Source organism: Danio aesculapii, chromosome 1, assembly GCF_903798145.1.
Source record: "Danio aesculapii chromosome 1, fDanAes4.1, whole genome shotgun sequence".
NCBI lineage: Eukaryota > Metazoa > Chordata > Actinopteri > Cypriniformes > Danionidae > Danio > Danio aesculapii.
Genome location: NC_079435.1, coordinates 12,467,688 through 12,486,788, shown reverse-complemented (window position 1 = coordinate 12,486,788; position 19,101 = coordinate 12,467,688). Strand labels below are relative to the sequence as shown.

The 19,101-nt window shown below is 31.9% G+C and overlaps 1 protein-coding gene across 1 annotated transcript in view; it reads left to right on the top strand.

The window, feature by feature from the left end:
- Positions 1–19,101, top strand: part of sorcs3a (sortilin related VPS10 domain containing receptor 3a) — a 352,179-nt gene that overhangs the window by 311,137 nt on the left and 21,941 nt on the right. The window contains 4 exon segments of the mRNA XM_056456597.1: positions 2,955–3,141; positions 8,294–8,427; positions 8,914–9,037; positions 11,708–11,820. Coding sequence (XP_056312572.1) covers positions 2,955–3,141; positions 8,294–8,427; positions 8,914–9,037; positions 11,708–11,820 — 558 coding nt within the window.

Sequence of the window (19,101 nt, the reverse complement as noted above, 5' to 3'; positions counted from 1 at the left end):
GGTTGAGTTGGTTGGTTGGTCGGTTGGTTGGTCGGCTGGTTGGATGGTTGGTTGGTTGGTTGGTCCGTTGGTTGGTCGGTTGGTTGGTTGGTCGGTTGGTCGATTAAATAGTTGAATTGATTGATTGATTGATTGATTGATTGATTGATTGATTGATTATTACTTTACGAATATGAAACACACTTTTGTAACTTTCTTGTTTCTCCATACTCTCATAAAGTAATTTTCCGATTTTTAATCTAGTTTTTGCACAATAAAGTAGTACATGCTAATTTTGTGTGTGTAAATTATATTTCACTACGTAAGCATATGGCAGTTATAAAAAAATAGAAAATTTAAATTGAAAAAAATAATAATAATAAATGTTTCCCCACGTAACTCAATCTACACATTCAACCTCAGCTTTTTCTTTTGATTTATTTATATTACCGCTTTTTGCTTATGAAATGACAGAATCTGTGACTGTGGACTCAATCTCAGCCGCATGAGTCATATTGACTCTTTTATCTTATATTCCCGCTGCAATATTGCATCTCATAAACAGTAATTATGATTGCGATGGATTGCAATTGACCCGTAAGGATATCTGAGATCTCACTGTAAGCCACAACACAATACAGACTATATATTACATATGAGAAGTAATATGAGCTGCTCCCTCAGAAAGGCAAATAAATTCATGCTGGGAGTTTTTTTTATTCTTTTTTTTCCCCCTGTAAATAAGAAGCTCCTATTTTGGATCTGTCATGCTCCTATCTTCAGTGGCATTTATGGACTACAGTAACTTGGGGGTCTAGACAGGGATCGTTTGTGATTTTAGGGGTCACACTTTAACATTTAGCTTATCCTACATATATATATTCAGGATTTTTTTTTTTTGTATTTTGCATAATTCAGTGTCACATTACTTATCATTCTGCAATCTCTTGAAGTTTTTACGCAGCGGATGTAAATAAATAAATCTCCAGTTAAATCTCCAGTTATTTATTTATTTATTCTTTTTTTTTTTGTAAATGCATTTTCGCTAATCCATTATTTTTCAATTTGACAATTTTTCCACATTTTAATCCTAATTTATTTTATTTTAATTTATTTTATTTTTTATTTTTTTATTTTTTGTAAATGCATTTTCACTCATTCATTATTCCACAATTTACTTTTTTTATTTACTAATTGTTTCATAAATGCATTCCAATTTTATTTTATTTTATTACTATTGTTTTCGTAAATGCATTCCAATTTTATGTTATTGTATTTAATTTAATTTTATTTTATTTTAATACAAATTTTTTCGTAAATACATTCCAATTTTGTTTTATTGTACATTATTTTATTACTAATTTTTTCGTTAATGCATTTCAATTTTATTTTACTGTATTTTATTTTATTACAATTTTTTTCGTAAATGCATTCTATAAATGCATCTATCGTAAATGCATTCGTAAATTTTATTTTATTTCGTTACAAATTTTTACTTAAATGCATTCCAATTTTATTTGTATTTTTTTATGCATTTTCAGTTATCCATTATTCCACAATTTGTCCACTTTAGATTTTTTTTAAATACTATATATATATATATATATATATATATATATATATATATATATATATATATATATATATATATGTTTTTTTGTAAATTGATTTTTCACTAATTCATTATTCCACAATTATACCTCTTTTCCACAATTATACCTGATGAAAGATCATCATCTCCAGCTTAACCTCACGAAAACGGAAATGCTTGAAGTTTCTGCCAACCCGAATCTTCACCATAACTTTTCAATCCAGATGGATGGAGCAACCATCACTGCATCCAAAATGGTAAAAAGCCTTGGAGTAACAATTGATGACCAACTGAACTTCTCTGACCACATTTCGAGAACTGCTCGATCTTGCAGATTCGCACTCTACAACATCAGAAAGGTCCGACCCTTCCTATCTGAACATACAGCTCAACTCATTGTTCAAGCTCTTGTTCTCTCCAAACTGGACTATTGCAACTCTCTGCTAGCCGGGCTACCACCTAGTTCTATCAAACCTCTTCAGCTGCTTCAGAACGCAGCAGCACGAGTGGTCTATGATGAACCCAAAAGAGCACATGTCACTCCACTACTCACCCGTTTGCACTGGCTGCCAGTTGCTGCCCGCATCAAATACAAAGCTCTGATGTTTGCTTACAAAGCGACCTCTGGCTTTGCTCCTTCGTATCTGCTCTCACTTCTGCAGATATATGTGCCCTCCAGAAACTTGCGTTCTGTGAATGAACGTCGCCTCGTTGTTCCATCCCAAAGAGGGAAGAAATCACTTTCCCGAACTCTCACATTCAATCTGCCCAGTTGGTGGAATGAACTCCCTAACTACATCAGAACAGCAGAGTCACTTGCTGTCTTCAAGAAACAACTTAAAACGCAACTGTTTAGTCTCCACTTTCCTTCCTAATCTGCAACTGCCTCTCTGGCTATACCACTAACTGTGCCCTCTCTCTCTCTCTCTCTCTCTCAAAAAAAATTAAATAAAAATAAAATAAATAAATATTTTTTTTTTACTAATGCTTTGCTTCTTAGACTTTACACACCTGAAACTTGTCTATAGCACTTGTTCACTGCTGCTCTTATAGTTGTGTAAATTGCTTCCTTGTCCTCATTTGTAAGTCGCTTTGGATAAAAGCGTCTGCTAAATGACTAAATGTAAATGTAAATGTAAATACCTATTTTCCAAATTCCATAGGTCAAAACTGTCCACCCCCTAGAACCTCCCCTGCATCTCATATTATATACAGTCAGATTTACATCAGAATGAACTGAAAGCAGTGTTTTGTGATTGTGAAACAGATGGGACAGTGTCTGTTACCCGCAGCTGTTTTTGGTCTCAGCTGCCAGATACACTGATTAAGGGAAGTGTGCTAAAGAGTTGTAATAATTAGACTTGACTCTGCATGTTTTTTTTAGGGTGATTCCATGAGGACAAACATTCAGCTGGACTTTGGAGATGGAACGGCAGTGTCCTACTCCAACCTGAGCTGGACGCAGGAGGGCATCAAACACGTGTACCGCAGCGCCGGCATCTTCAGGGTCACAGCACTGGCTGAGAACAGCCTCGGGTTCGACACATCCTCCCTTTATCTGCACGTGACATGTACGTTCTGATACTGGAAGCTCATTTCTTTATTTGTGTTGTATTGCATTCGTTATACACTTTGTGTCTTGAATGGAAATATTGAAACTGCTTACAAAAAAAGTATTTATTTATTTATTTATTTATTTATTTATTTATTTATTTATTTATTTATTTATTTATTTATTCTTAAATAAATATATTTAGATCTCTATATCTAAAGATTTTTAGATTTTTATCTGAAACATTGGAGATATCGGTTATTCCTTTATTTTAATTATTTATTTATGTATCATTTTGCTCATTAATTCGTTTGTTCATTCATTCGTTTAGTTATTTATTTCATTTATTAAATTAATTAATAAATTTAATCATTAATAATATAATAAATAAAATAAACAAATAATAATAAATAATTAAATAATTAATTTGTTTATTTATTTTAATTATTTCATTTATTCGATCATTCATTCATTTATATATAACATTAATATTTTTTTCTTTATTTAGTCAATCGTTTGTTTATTTATTTATTCTTAGATAAATATCTTTAGATCCTTATATCTGAAGATCTTTAGATTTTTATCTGAAGCATCAATATATCAGTTATTTCTTTATTTTAATTATTAATTTATATATTCATTCATTATACATATATATATATATATATATATATATATATATATATATATATATATATATATATATATATATATATATATATATATATATATATATATATATATATATATATATATATATATAGTTGAAGTCAGAATAATTAGCCCCCTACCCCCAATTTTTTTTTCTTTTTTAAATATTTTCTAAATGATGTTTAACAGAGCAGGGAATTTTTCACAGTATGTCTGATAATATTTTAGGCTAAAATACAAGGCTAAATTGTCCGTAGTGTATGTGTGAGAATGAGTGTGTATTGATGTTTCCCAGTGATGGGTTGAAGTTGGAAGGGCATCCGCTTCTTAAAACATATGCTGGATGAGTTCATTCCGCTGTGGTGACCCCAGATTAATAAAGGGACTTAGCCGAAAAGAAAATGAATATATATATATATATATATGTATATATGTATATATAAATATATGTATGTGTGTGTGTATGTATATCATTTTAAATATACTTTTAAAACTAAGACCTTTTTTAGATAAGTATGTCTTTTTTTACTTCTTATGTAACCATGTGGTGATATTAAGAAATAAAACACAAAAACACACTTATTTAAAATGCAACAAAAAGCATAATTTTTCTAATTAACCCAATTACGAATCAGCGCTGCTCTCTGTTTAACTAAAATAATACAAACACTCAGAGACTGTCTTGTCTGTTCTGTTAAATACACTTCTTTTTTTTAATGAATAAATAAACTGGCAACCACCCAGCGAGTAAAGACAAGACACTGCTTTTGAATCTTTGAATAAAAATCTCTTAAACACACACACAACAAAATGTGCGTGATGCACTTGGTAGGTGACTTTCATACTGTCTGTCTGCCAAAATCTGCACGAGTCCTCCGTCTCTGCAGGTGTAGTCGACGGTGGGGCTTAATTACAGCTTTTATCTCCACTTTTCACAAATAAACAGTGGGTGGGCACTTGTGATCAGATGAGAGCAATTAGGTCCAACTTTTATTTTCTGATGTGCGGTAAATAATAAAGCTGACTTATTTAATTACACACAGAAAAAGGAATTGGTCGGACCATTTAAATGAGCTAAAATCGCAGCTGGGGAAGGGCGAATAATACAGCTCAGAGAAAACAAAAATGACCAATAGGAATCTGCAAATGTAGAAATTTGCATAAAGGAAAAGTTTTCTCATGCAGATTTCTATCATTTTCAAGTCGGTCACGCATATTCACAGAATTGAAAACTGGTTGTGAAAGTGACCTCTATGGGAGGTTTGCGTCATACATCCATTAATATAAAATCACTTTTTTCATCAGTTTTTTGGCAATCTGTCCCACTCTTTCTTTCTTTTTAAGCCTTTTAGACTTTTTGAAAGTGTTCCTATGAATGATTTTTGAAAATGTTCTTGAAAATGTCCACAGCCAAATCGCCCTGTAGCCCAAGAATGGTTACTCACTGAAGCTAAGCTGGGCTGAGCCTGGTTAGTATCGAGATAGGAGACCACATGAGAAAACTAGGTTGCTGTTGGAAGTGGTGTTAGTGAGGCCAGCAGGGGGTGCTCAACCTGTGGTCTGTGTGAGTTCTAATGCCCCAGTATAGTGAAAGGGACACTATACTGTCAGTGAGTGCTGTCTTTTGGATGAGACCGAGGTCCTGACTCTCTGTGGTCATTAAAAATCCCATGGCACTTCTCATAAAGAATAGGGGTATAACCCTGGTGTCCTGACCAAATTCCCTCCATCGGCCCTTATCGATCATGGCCTCCCAATCATCCCCATCCACCGAATTAGCTCTATCACGGTCTCGCCACTCCACCTATAGCTGGCTTGTGGGGAGCGCACTGGTGCCGTTGTCCTGTGGCTGGCGTCGCATCATCCAAGTGAATGCTGCACACTGGTGGTGGAGTGGAGAGACCCCCCATCATGATTGTGAAGCGCTTTGAGTGCACAGCCATACATGATAAATGCGCTAAATAAATACACATTACATTACATTCTTCCTTGTGGAAATATTTGAAAAGGACATTTGCGCATTATGCACTGAAAAAAGTGAAAAAGTGAAGTACATTTTGATATTGGATTAAGTGCTGAAATTATGGTTTCTGATTGTGACCTGTTTTATTCAATTTACTTTAAAGAAGAAAAAAAAAACGAACCTTCTAAGAAAAATGTGTTTATTAGCTAATAATTAAGCATTAGTTTATCTCCAAAAGTAGTATTTATTTTATTAATTTGTTTTTATTTTAAACCTTTCATGTCATTTCTGATTTCTAGAAGAAAAAAAAAATAGTAGTTTATGTATTTCTAATGTGAGTTTGATTATCATCTTGAGTGACATTTATTGCCAAAAATTCTGGGTTCCGCGCAGTTCTTTCATGTTGTCCCAACACAAATTGATTAAGTTTATATTAACTTAAGTAAATTGAACATAAAACAATTCAGTTGCCTCCAAAAAACTCATTTTAAATAATTAGTTTGAGCAAGTTGCAAATATAATTTATTGAGTGCATACTGAAAGCACCAGTTCATAGTTTATTCTTGAATATAAAACAATTAGCAATAGCATAGCTTAACATATCATATCATATATAATATCATATATATTTGTGTTCATTGTAGTTTAGTCCAATTTTACGTCATTTTTTTTTCCGAATGTCTACAGAACAAACCATCATTATACAATAACTTGCCTAATTACCCCAACCTGCCTAGTTAACCTAATTAACCTAGTTAAGCCTTTAAATGTCACTTTAAGCTGTATAGAAGTGTCTTGAAAAATATCCTGTCAAATATTATTTACTGTCATTATGGCAAAGATAAAAGAAATCAGTTATTAAAACTATTATGTTTAGAAATGTGTTGAAGAAATCTTCTCTCCGTTAAACAAAGTATGTTCATTCATTCATTCATTTTCTTTTCGGCTTAGTCCCTTTATTAATCTGGGGTCGCTACAGCACAATGAACTGCCAACTTATCCAGCATATGTTTTAAGCAGCGGATGCTCTTCCAGCTGCAACCCATCACTGGGAAACATCCATACACACTCATTCACACACATACATTACGGACAATTTTGCTTACCGAATTCACCTATACCACATGTCTTCTTTGGACTTGTGGGGGAAACCGGACCACCCGGAAGAAACCCACACGCACACGGGGGAAACATGCAAACTGCACACAGAAATGCCAACTGACCCAGCCAAGGCTCGAACCGGTGACCTTTTTGCTGTGAGGCGATCATGCCACTGTGATGCCCCATATATATATATATATATATATATATATATATATATATATATATATATATATATATATATATATATATATAAATATATAAAGCTTAGTCATCATAGTGAAACCACTTCTCTATTAGCATCCATCACAAAAAAAGGCCCGGGTCTATTTCCCTGGGGTACATATTGTTAATCTTAGTTTTGCTAACCTTGCAGTCTTGCTTTTGAATGACTTTGCTTCCACTCAGTGGTTCAGCTCATGTCCTGTAACCAAAATCACTTTGATGGCCTCCTGGTGGCTGCTTGCGATATTGACAATTGGTGGATGTAGTGCGTCCAAATTTCATTCATATTACTCACATTCATACTATATAAAATGCACTTTTAATTCTTCTAGATGTATTACCTTCTCGACTACTAGGGGATTTCAGAAGCAGCTTCTGTTTTGTTTCTTAATGAATCGGCAGTTTGGAATGAATCATTTGAATGAGAGAGTCAGTGGATCACTAATTCAAACTGGATCCATTAATCTTATAAACTCAGCTAAAAAATAATATGACAAAAAGTCATGACTACAAATGTTTTCATTGTACTTTAACTTATTTTAATGAGTTAATCAGGTGCCAACTACATTTGCATGTTATGCAAAGCTTAACCTAATTTTTTTAAGTAAGTTTGATTCAAATAAGTTGAGATGACTAGAAAAGTTAATTTGATTCAACTAAATTTTTTTTAAGTTTATCTTCTTAGAAAATAACAACAGATCCTTTTGTTGTACATTATAATTTAGTAATGTTTATAATATTATTATTGTGAGCAAATTAAGGTTCAGCAAAAGGTCATTTGCATACATTTTAATAATGTAACTCATATTTATATCCTTCTATTAATATTGTAGTGCTAGTGCAGTTGGCATGTTGTGCTTCAGACAGTTAGCCCAACAAAACTCTCGGAAAACTAGCTTGTTTGAATCCATCCTCTTTAAAACACCTCCGCTTCATCCGTACACATGCTGACTAACTTCTTGGCTGTATTTTTCATTTTTTTGAAGCATCCCACTGCGAGTGTTGCGTTTCTAAAATGCTGTGCCAAGTTAAAAATACTCAATCTTTTAAAAACAGGTCTCGAGACCCCTGTGTTCTGCTTGGGTTTCATTGCACTTCGTCTAGTTACTCAACCCACTGGCTTAAAAAACGAAAAATGTATTTATTTATTTATTTTGAACACTTTTGCCTATTTGCTGTTCCTTCATTGACTATATATGTCTATGTGTGTGTTTGTGTGTGTGTGTTTCAGGCCCTGTGGAGCATATTCAGCTGTTGGCTCCATATGTGGTCATTAAGAATAAGGAGGTGAACCTGACGGCAGTGGTCTGGCCTTCTCATTTCAGAACGCTCACCTATTTCTGGTGGCTAGGGAACAGCACTGAGGTACAACTGGCTCCTAATTACAGATTTTCTGCCTCGCTTTGTTGGGCAAAGGCCTCTGAGATATTTTACGGTGGAAGATAAACAGAGGAGGAGCGATGAACCGTTAATAATGTAGCTCTTGTTCTTGTCGTTTTTTGTGGTATTTAGTTTAAGATGTGTTCTTTAGTTTATGCTTGTTTACCATGAACATCAATGAAGCTGATGGTGCTATTCATTTTTAGCTTATTCGTGTTTGGCTTATTTATGTATTTAGCTTTTTTTGCTAATTTCATTGTGTATTATAAAAGTCTTTGGTCACCTGTTAATAGCTTTGTGGTTAATTTAGCATCCAAATAGTATCTGTACAAATTTATATTCTTTTTATAGTTTTCCTAGCACTTAGTTAAGTTTGTTTCAGTTTTTTCAGGAAGTCTTGGAGTTTACAGTTTCTATGTGCTGTTGTGTTGACTGATTTTGGTTTTGTGTTTGCTATGTTTGTGTGGTTAGCCGATAGTAACGCTAGACAGCAGTATTTCCCACACGTTCAGCAGTGAGGGCATGGCCACTGTGACTGTCCAGGTCTCATCCGGAGACTCCATACTGCAGGACAGCAGAACCATCGCAATACAGGGTAAGCATTCATTCATTCATACATTCATTCATTTGTTGGTTCATTGATTGATTGATTCATTCATTCATTCATTTGATTATTGATTCATCCATTTGTTGGGTCAATCATTCATTCATTAATTTGATAATTCAGTCATTTATTTGTCTGTTTGTTGGTTAATTCATTCATTCATTCATTCATTCATTTGATCCTTCATTTAATTATTCAATCATTAATTCGTCAATTTGTTAGTTCATTCAATCATTCATTCATTCATGTATTCATAAAATCATTAATTTGTGCATTTTTTGGTTCGTTCGTTCATTCATTCATTCGTTCATTCATCCTTTTGTTGAATAATTCAATCATTCATTTGATCATTCAATGATTCATCCATCCGTTTATTGGTTTATTCATTCATTCATTTGTTCATGCATGCATTCATTCATTCATTTAATCATTCAATAATCCAATTGTTCATTCATTCATTCAATCATTCATTTGTCTGTTTGTTGGTTCATTCATTTAATCATTCATTCATCCGTTTGTTCATTCATTCATTCATTCATTTGATCATTCATTTATTCATTTGACCATTCATTTGTCTGTTTGTTGGTTTGTTCATTCATTCATTCATTCATTCATTTGATCATTCAATCATTCATTTGTTCAGTCAATCATTAATTCGTCTGTTTGTTGGTTCATTCATTTATTCATTTATTCATTCATTCATTCATTCAGTTGATCATTCATTTATCCATTTGATCATTAATTTGTCCTTTTGTTGGTTCATTCATTCATTCATTCAGTCAAAAACAAGACAATTTCTTCTATCGTTGCTAGTGTGGTGCAGATGCTAGAACCCATCTTTATGCATGTGCAAAATTGTATACCAAGTGTAAACACAGAAAACGGATATGGGTCACAATTAAAAGAATGTGTAAATGGACAGGCAAAAAAATCTGATATAGGCAGCAAATCGGAATTGGGCATCAAGAACTGACAGTGTAAACGGGGCTATAGTAATAGTCCAAAGAGAGAAATAAACATTTCGAAATGTGCGTTTATACCCACTTCTATTAATCCATCCATCATTTCAGTTGATTTTGTCAAAAACTGTAAGCTAGAATGAATATTTTATAATGTGTTTTTAATTAAAAGCAGGGGTGTTGCTAGACATAAAGCTTTACTGGGGCACAGTTCCCCCTCCAAAATGATATTAAAAAAAAAAAAAAAAAAAAAAAAATATATATATATATATATATATATATATATATATATATATATATATATATATATATATATATATATATATATATATATATATATATATATATAATAAAAGTATATATAATTATAAACAAATAACAGTGTTATTGTTATTATACAATTATTATTCTAAACACATAACCAAAATTAATCTTCAATGTAACTTTAAAACAATCTAAAGACACAACTGGAGTGATGATAATTTAAGAAAACTTTTGCATGAATATTAAATTTATTGAAATGGAATTCTATAAACAATTCTATAGAATACCAAAAAGGATATTTTATAGAATTATCTGTTGTGTGTTGTCTTAGACCTGACTCCTGGCTGAGAATTAGCTTTATTAAGTCTTACATCCCTGACTCATGAGCCCTCCTTTTTGCTTCATACAAAAATCTATCAGGAGCCATGCTTAGTCCAAATAAGATCACCATCATATTTGTTTTGTCAACTTGCAAAACTCACTGCGTGCCGAAACCTTCGCAAAAAGGCTGTTATGCTCGTTTCACAACGCATAAACGGTGCATGAGCAGCACGGCTATTTTTTCGGCATGCATGTTTAAAGCCGGGACTTACACCAGGAGCAGAGCAGCACGTCAGCGTCAAGCAGGAGCGGTGCGTAAGGCGCGTAGGTATGTTTTTTTTCTGCGCACATGTTCAGTTTGCTTTTTGATTACACTGCTTTCAACAGCGTTGGTTCGGTTGCACATAGAGAATAACGTCCTTATTCTGGGAATACCACTCTTAATAAATACACTTGCATATGAAGTAAATCATTACTCAAAGCGATTTACTGGGGCACTGCTGATTTTTACTGGGGGACGTGCCCCAGTAAATGAGGTCTAGCGACGCCCCTGATTAAAAGTAAGTAAAATCGAAGTTATTATACATAATTTAACAAATATAATTTCATTTGTTTACAATGCACACTGTGAAATGCTAGCCACATGATTACAATCAACAAGATGAAATCTGTCATTTTATCCCAGTGATTAGCTAACTGTCTCTTCCATCACCATCATGTTGACAACAGAACTCCACATGCTAGCTGATTTGATATATGCTGCAAATGATTCACTTAATATACGTATATATCTGTGGATCTATAAATAGCCCTCACCTTGATCGAATATATTAGCGGATGTTTCTGAGTGTTCCAAATTACAGGAAATTGTCTCTTGACACCACAAGCCAGTCATAAAAAAATATAAAATAAAAAGCCTCCCTTCTGGCAACTGCCAAATAGACGGTAATCATTTTTTGTGATCAGCGCTAACCTTTCCATACCTGTCAGTAGTGATAACTCTGCTACGGCTCGACTAAATCATCTGGAACAAATCACGGCAGATAGAAGGTGTTGGCCATCTTATGAGATCCCGAATTAAGGGTCTGTCTCTGCTTCTCTCTTCCATCTGTGACAGAATTCTTCAAATCGCTGCTTTTATCTTTCTCTCCGAATCTGGACGAGGCCAACCCTGACATCCCCGAGTGGAGACTGGATGTGGCTCGCGTAATTAAGAAGGCTGTGCTTCAAGTGAGTGTGTGGATTTATTTTAGCCAGCTTTTCCAGGCTTTTCCAGTATCGTTTCTCTTTTCTTTGTGGTTCACAGGGTTCACCGTCAGAAGTGTATACTTCTTCTTGTCTTTTGGTTTGTTCTTTGTCCTTTTTTTGTTTCATCTTGTACTTTTCTTTTGTGTTATTTTTTTTCTGTCTAAAAACACATAGGGCCCTATTATACACCCGGCGCAATATGCAAGAAGTGTTTGATGCGATTTGTTGCTATTTTCAGACCAGCACAACCCTAATTTTCACATTTTGCCCCATGTTGTTCAAATAGCAAATCAATTTGCGCCACTTTGTGTGCTCATGGGTGTAAATCTGCGTCACCATATGTGGAATAAGAACAGGACGTGTGTTTGGATATAAGTCAGTTTTTTGACCACACTTCGTTATTATTGTTCATTTATTCATTGGCTGGACATTAGAACTGAATTTAGAAACAGTTCTGAAACAAATCTTTGCACTTAACAAATTAAATTAAATATGTAGGCTAATGGATGTCTTCAGCGGAGTGCGCACAACAGCGTTTCCTTATCCACAAAAGTAAAGGAGTAAAGTAAAGAGTAAAAGTAAAGAGAAAGTAATGTGGTTGAATGGGGAGGTTCATTCTTTATTCTCGCACTGCAGATGGTTTGTTGACCTGTTTTCTCGCTAGTGAAGCGTTCAGTTTTTCCACTTACAAAGTCCGCCATGTAAATAGCAAATTAGCCATGATGCGACACAACTGACTCTTAAAGGGAATGAGAGATGAGACTCTGATTGGTTTAATGCAAGTTATGCTAAAAACACACCCATCACTCATTAAGAGAATAAGCCCTACCCTGCTACACTATGCGTCCTTAAAATAGCAAAAGTGGATTCTACATGCCCTTAATGCTTTTGCACCATGCACTTTAGACTTTGCACCCAAATAATTAAAATAGAGCCCATAAAGTTGAAGTCAAAATGATTAGCCGTCCTGTGATTTTAATCATTAAATATTTTCTCTACTTATGCTTTACTTATTATTTTTTTTGTTTATTGTATTTTTTTTAATTATTAAATAAAAACTTAAATTAAAAAAAGTATATATATATATATATATATATATATATATATATATATATATATATATACTTTTTTTACATTAAGTTTTTATCTTATTTAGATTAATTGGTCATTTATTTTAATTTAATACCACTATGGCAACAACTTATATACAACTTTTGTCTGTAATTTCAGTTATTTATGATTAAATATTTAGTGTCATAAATTCAGGTATTTTCATTGTGTAGAAGGCATTTTACAACATTAAGATGTCTTTGTTAACATATTAAATTACTATTTATTAAAATAAATATTATTTCATTATTTCAGAGGAAGACTTTGCCCTTCCAACATATTATATTTAAAAAAATTATTTACTTATGGTTTACTTATTAGTATTTATTATTATTATTATTATTATTATTATTATTATTATTATTATTATTATTATTATTATTATTATTATTATACAAATGGTTTGATCATTTAGAAAAATCTGTCTTATTTTTCATATAAAATATACTGTATTAAATGAATAGTAATAAAAATATTTTATTATTATTATTATTATTATTATTATTATTAATTTTGTTATTATTATTATTATTATACAAAATGTTTTATTACATATATTTAGAAAATGCAGTATATATTTGTCATTATTATTATTATTATTATTATTATTATTATTATTATTATTATTATTATTATTATTATTATTATTATTATTATTATTATTATCTAATAATATTATTATATACCGCTTCAGTTTCACCACAGAAAGCATTTGGCTTAGCAAGATCATTTTAATTGAAATCCTTTTGCTTTCCTCATTGGCAAATAGATTTTGTCCGTGTTTTCTTTTATGCATGCTTACAAATAAGAAGAAATTAGGGCATATATTAAGTTCACTAGAAAACACAACAAGAAATACTGATTAAGATATATCTATATATTTTAATACCATTTTAATTAAAGCTTCCATCACATCAGGGACCCACAAACAGCTCTGAAACAAGATTAATTTACCCTGGAATATGTGTTCTTTGATGTATGCTTTAAACAAGAAAAAATAGTGATATTCATATTTAAACACATCCACTGGTAAACAAGTCAAGAAATACTGATAAAGAAAATTAATTTGGAGTTGCAGTGTTTTCATCACACAGAAGCACAAATTCACTCAACAGTTGCATAATTTCCGTCATATTCCATTAAAAAAAGTCATCTCATTATATAATCTATTTAATCAGGCACTAAATGCACTGCAATATCATCGTGCCTGCATTTAAATGAAGCCATTGTCTTTCTATTCAGCACAAACACACGTTCTTTATATTTAAATTAGACTTATTATAGATATCAAAACTCAGCGCCTATTTTCCTGGTGCAATTAGCATCATGATATTAGCGCCTGCAGAAAGCTGCCTGAATTAAACTGCATCTTAAAGAGATTTCTGTGTGTATTTAGCCTAATAATGACAGCAGCGGTTATAATCTCTCATATTAGCTCATTCTGTGTATCCAATACTGACCTAACACTCAAAACTGACCCATCAGGTGGTGCTAACTGATTTGCATAATGTTTCTTGTGAATCGCTAGGCGGTAAAGTTCACCCAGCGTGAGTAAATTCATCAGTCTTCCAGGGAAGTGTTTGGTGTTGTTGTAAAAGGCCTGTCATTTCAATCACCCCAAGTGCGTGTGTGTGTATGGCAAGCTTTTTAAGCATTTAAAGTTGGCATGACGTCAAAATGTTAATGTTTATTTTTACTAACGCATATTGTTAGTCTTAAGGTGGACAATTAATCTGTGCAAGTAAATCCACTGAAATAACACTGTTGGCTATGGTAATCTTTAATCAAAATCGGTGCATTTGTTTCCGCTCTGCAATGGCAGATTTGTTTCTGATGATGTCATTTTGACGGCTTGAGATATGTTTAGCCACGACCCTCCAACTACTGTTTTGCTGCAAGTGAAAGATGAGAGGAAGAGCTGAAAAAAGAAAACCCCGTCCCCTACTTAATATTTTATTTAATTTGGAAATACTTCATCATGCTAAAATAAAAGCCTTAAGTAACTTTATTTATTTATTTATTTGTTTGTTTATTTGTTTATTTATTTATTTATTGAATTTTTTATATGGAATATTAAAGTGTCCATTTTTTTTATATTTTTTTCTTAACTTATTGGATTTTTTTTGTTTATTATTATTATTATTAATATTATTATTAATTTATTAATTCATTAATTTTCTTGTCGGCTTAGTCCCTTTATTAATCTTGGGGTCGCCACAGCGGAATGAACCGCCAACTTATCTAGCATTTGTTTTACACAGCGGATGCCCTTCCAACCACAACCCATCTCTAGGAAATATTATTATTATTATTATTATTATTATTATTATTATTATTATTATTATTATTATTATTATTGTTATTATTATTATTATTATTATTATTATTATTATTATTATTATGATTATTATTATTATTATTATTATTATTATTATTATTATTATTGTTGTTGTTGTTGTTGTTGTTGTTGTTGTTGTTGTTGTTATTGTTATTGTTATTATTATATATAATTATATAAATATATAATAATACAAATATAATTATTTGTATAATCATACAAAATGTTTTATTACATATATTAGAAAATGCTATCTATTTTTGTGTTTCATATAAATACAATATTAAATGTATGATGATAATAATAATAAATTATTATTATTATTATTATTATTATTATTATTATTATTATTATTATTATTATTATTAGTAGTAGTAGTAGTAGTAGTAGTAGTAGTAGTAGTAGTAGTAGTAGTATTGTTGTTGTTGTTGAATAAAGCTTCAGTTTTTTCTAACAATATCAGTTTGATGGCTTGGGCAAGATATGTTTAGCCATGCCCCTCCAACTACTATTTTGCTGTGAGTGAAAGATGAGAGAAGAAGCACACAAAAGAAAACTCCGCCCCATACTCAATATTCCATTTCAGCTTGAAATACGTCATCATGCTGCAATAAAAGTCTGTAGCAACTTTCAGTTCACGGAGAATTTCATTTCATTTCATTTTTGATTTTAGTTTTCATTGTATTTAATTAAATTTTTTATTGATTAATTAACAAATTATTTTATCATTTTTTGTTTTATTTAATTTTTTAATTAATTATTTATTTTATTTCATTTTTTTATTTATTTAATTGTTTATTTATTTTTATTATTTTATTCATTTTATTGTATTTTATAGTATTTTTTATTAATTAACTAATTATTATTTTTTTTATTTTATTTTATTTTATTTTATTTTATTTTATTTTATTTTATTTTATTTTATTTTATTTTATTTTAGAAAAAAATGCATAATGCATGAAGATCGTGGTCTGCTAGACTTGCTTCATGGATACAAATGTTTTTAGCGTTTTTTAGTGGTTCAATCAGAGAGGTCAACTAAACCTGCTAGATCAACCAGCTTAGGTTTTTTAAAGTGATTTTTCTCCCCGTTTCGTTAGGAAAACTGTTCTCACCAAGCTATTTAAATTCTCTTTCTATTTCAGACATGCATCCACAAAAAAAATCCTCCCTAAATATCACAATTAAACCTGAACTCCATAGTGTAGAGAACAAGGTCAGGATCGCTCGGCACAAAGAGGCGACTGATCTCAGATATGCTCATCTTCAACATGCGCTCACTCCTTTTCTCACTCATTATCTGCCAGTCTGCCTTCACTGGCTTTACCCAGACTTCTCCAAAAGTATAATCGTCCTCAACTTTTCCCCCCACCATTGTTTCAACATCAAGTTGAAAGTCTAATGGCTTAATATTGAGCCCTCGTGGTAAAGAGTCTCTCTCGCAGCCGTTCCTTTCATTTATCCTTCTGCATTTAAAGCGCATCCCATAGAGCCCTAGAGGAAGCAGATACACTTCATCCATACGGCCGCTGATAAACAGCTCTGCGCATTAAAAGAGAGCAAGAAAGACTCAGACATAATCAAAGTCAAGGTCCATTTGAGAAGGCTGTTTGAGGCGATGGGCAGGCGATGGTTGTGTGTTCTAGTGCAGCGACCGATAGCTGTATAACAGCCTGAGGAGATGAGGAGAGTAGCAGGGGTTAAAGGTGCTGTATGCAAGTTTTTAGTGACTCTTCTTAAAGTCAGAAGAGTCACTAAAGCAGAGGCGAGATTTCCACTGAGCTATATTCATATAACACTATGTTATTATATAGTAACTATACTATTATATATACCAGTGGTTGCCAACCTTTTTTTTGCCTGAGACCCCCTTTCCCCCCGGAAAATATTGTAAGGCCCCCGTCAACATTTAATGATATTATCGCTCATATAAGTTTGTAGTAGGGATGACAAAAAATGAGTTTTTGAGTTGAATGGTTCATTTTTATGGACTTTTTTTTTCTTTTTTATGTGTTTTTGTATTATTTTTCATCCTTAATAACCTCTTTAAAATAAATAAACTCTCACTTAAATAAATATACTTTATTATATGTAAATTATAGGCCACCATTATTATTATTATTATTATTATTATTATTATTATTATTATTATTATTATTATTATTATTATTATTAACAACAAATCTTAATATTCAAATTATATATAAAAGATCATATCAAAATTGGATATTTCAGCACTATTTGTAATTCACTCAAACATGATTTTTGCTGTTTGTTTAAACTATTATTTTAAAATTTGTTGAATCAACATGTTGGGCAACATGAAGGAATTGTGTGGAACTTAGCATTTTTTACAGTGTTGTTTTACTTTTTCTATGTTAAGCTGCTTTGACACAATCTACATGCTAAAAGTTCTATAAAAATAAAGATACATTTAATTGAATTAAACTTAAAAATAGCCTTGCTGAACATATTGTAAGAAACATTTCTAAAAACTAAAAAAAATAAATTCTCACCAACCCTAAACTTAGAAACATGAATGTATATATGTGGTACTAATGTACGAGCGGTTCCTCCAGCAGACACTTTCATCTTCATAGAGGTGAAAGTATATTCCTCTAACAGGAAGTACAGCATTTCCATTTGCACCACATCCAGACATATTTACCTAATATGAACTCTCAGCGTGAGCACACCACACTTCTGTACGGCAAAAAAAAGCCAACACATGCTGTGCAAAATGTGTTCCTTTATAATAACTCTCCATAATGTTCTCTGTAAAGATGACAACAATGGATTGCTTTTACAGCACTATACAGTACAATATAAAAAAAATATATTAATAATAATAATAATAATAATATATATATATATATATATATATATATATATATATATATATATATATATATATATATATATATATATATATAAAATATTTTTTTTTGGTCCACTTTAGCCCATTATAAATGGTAATATTTTTGTTTTGGGGGTCTAGTATGCATGCAAGGTCAAAAAACACTTTTATTTTATTATAATATGCATTTATTTGACCTAATTATCCAAGCGACTGCTATAAGATTCGTTTCAGTTATTCAATTGTTCCCAAACCCCTCCTTAGCACGAAGCTAATCTGAACTGATTGGTCCGATGACCCAGTCTGTTGAGATAGGTCGACTGGGTTCATCGTGAGACAGAGAGAAATACCCACCATGGCTATGAAGTAGCAGAGAGTATGTGAGAGCCCAATGCAGAAATGTAATAAAGCAATGCAGTTAAACACCAGGGTAGGGTTGCACCAGCTGTTCGGAAGTTCTTTGTTAAACTAGAATGTAAAGTCCACACTAGAGGATTAGTAACTACTAGCTAGTTGTTCTCAGTTTGGTTGCACCACAAGTTCTTCCGGCAAAGCAGGTCGTAAGCTCTCCATAAAGTCATGCGCAGTCGCATTGAGTGACTTAATATCCAATAAAAAGCGTTTTAATCATTAAACTGCTTTAAAATTTTGCAACTAATGCATCTATAACTGTCCTTTGAAAACTAAATGACAAATTACGTTTTTATAGTAAATTAAATTACAGTCAGTCACTAATAACAGACGACGCACACACCTGCATCGCGAGCCGTGAATGCATGCAAAATACACATCAAGTAATCAAAACATACTTGTTTTTTTTATATCCTACACATTATAAAGAAAACACCAGTAAGGAAAACTCAGTCATGAAGAAATTCTCGATTTAATTACAATAAAAAAACACTCCTTGATAGAAAATGAAACTGCGAGATTTGTGAGGAAAATAAGGCTGTGGTTA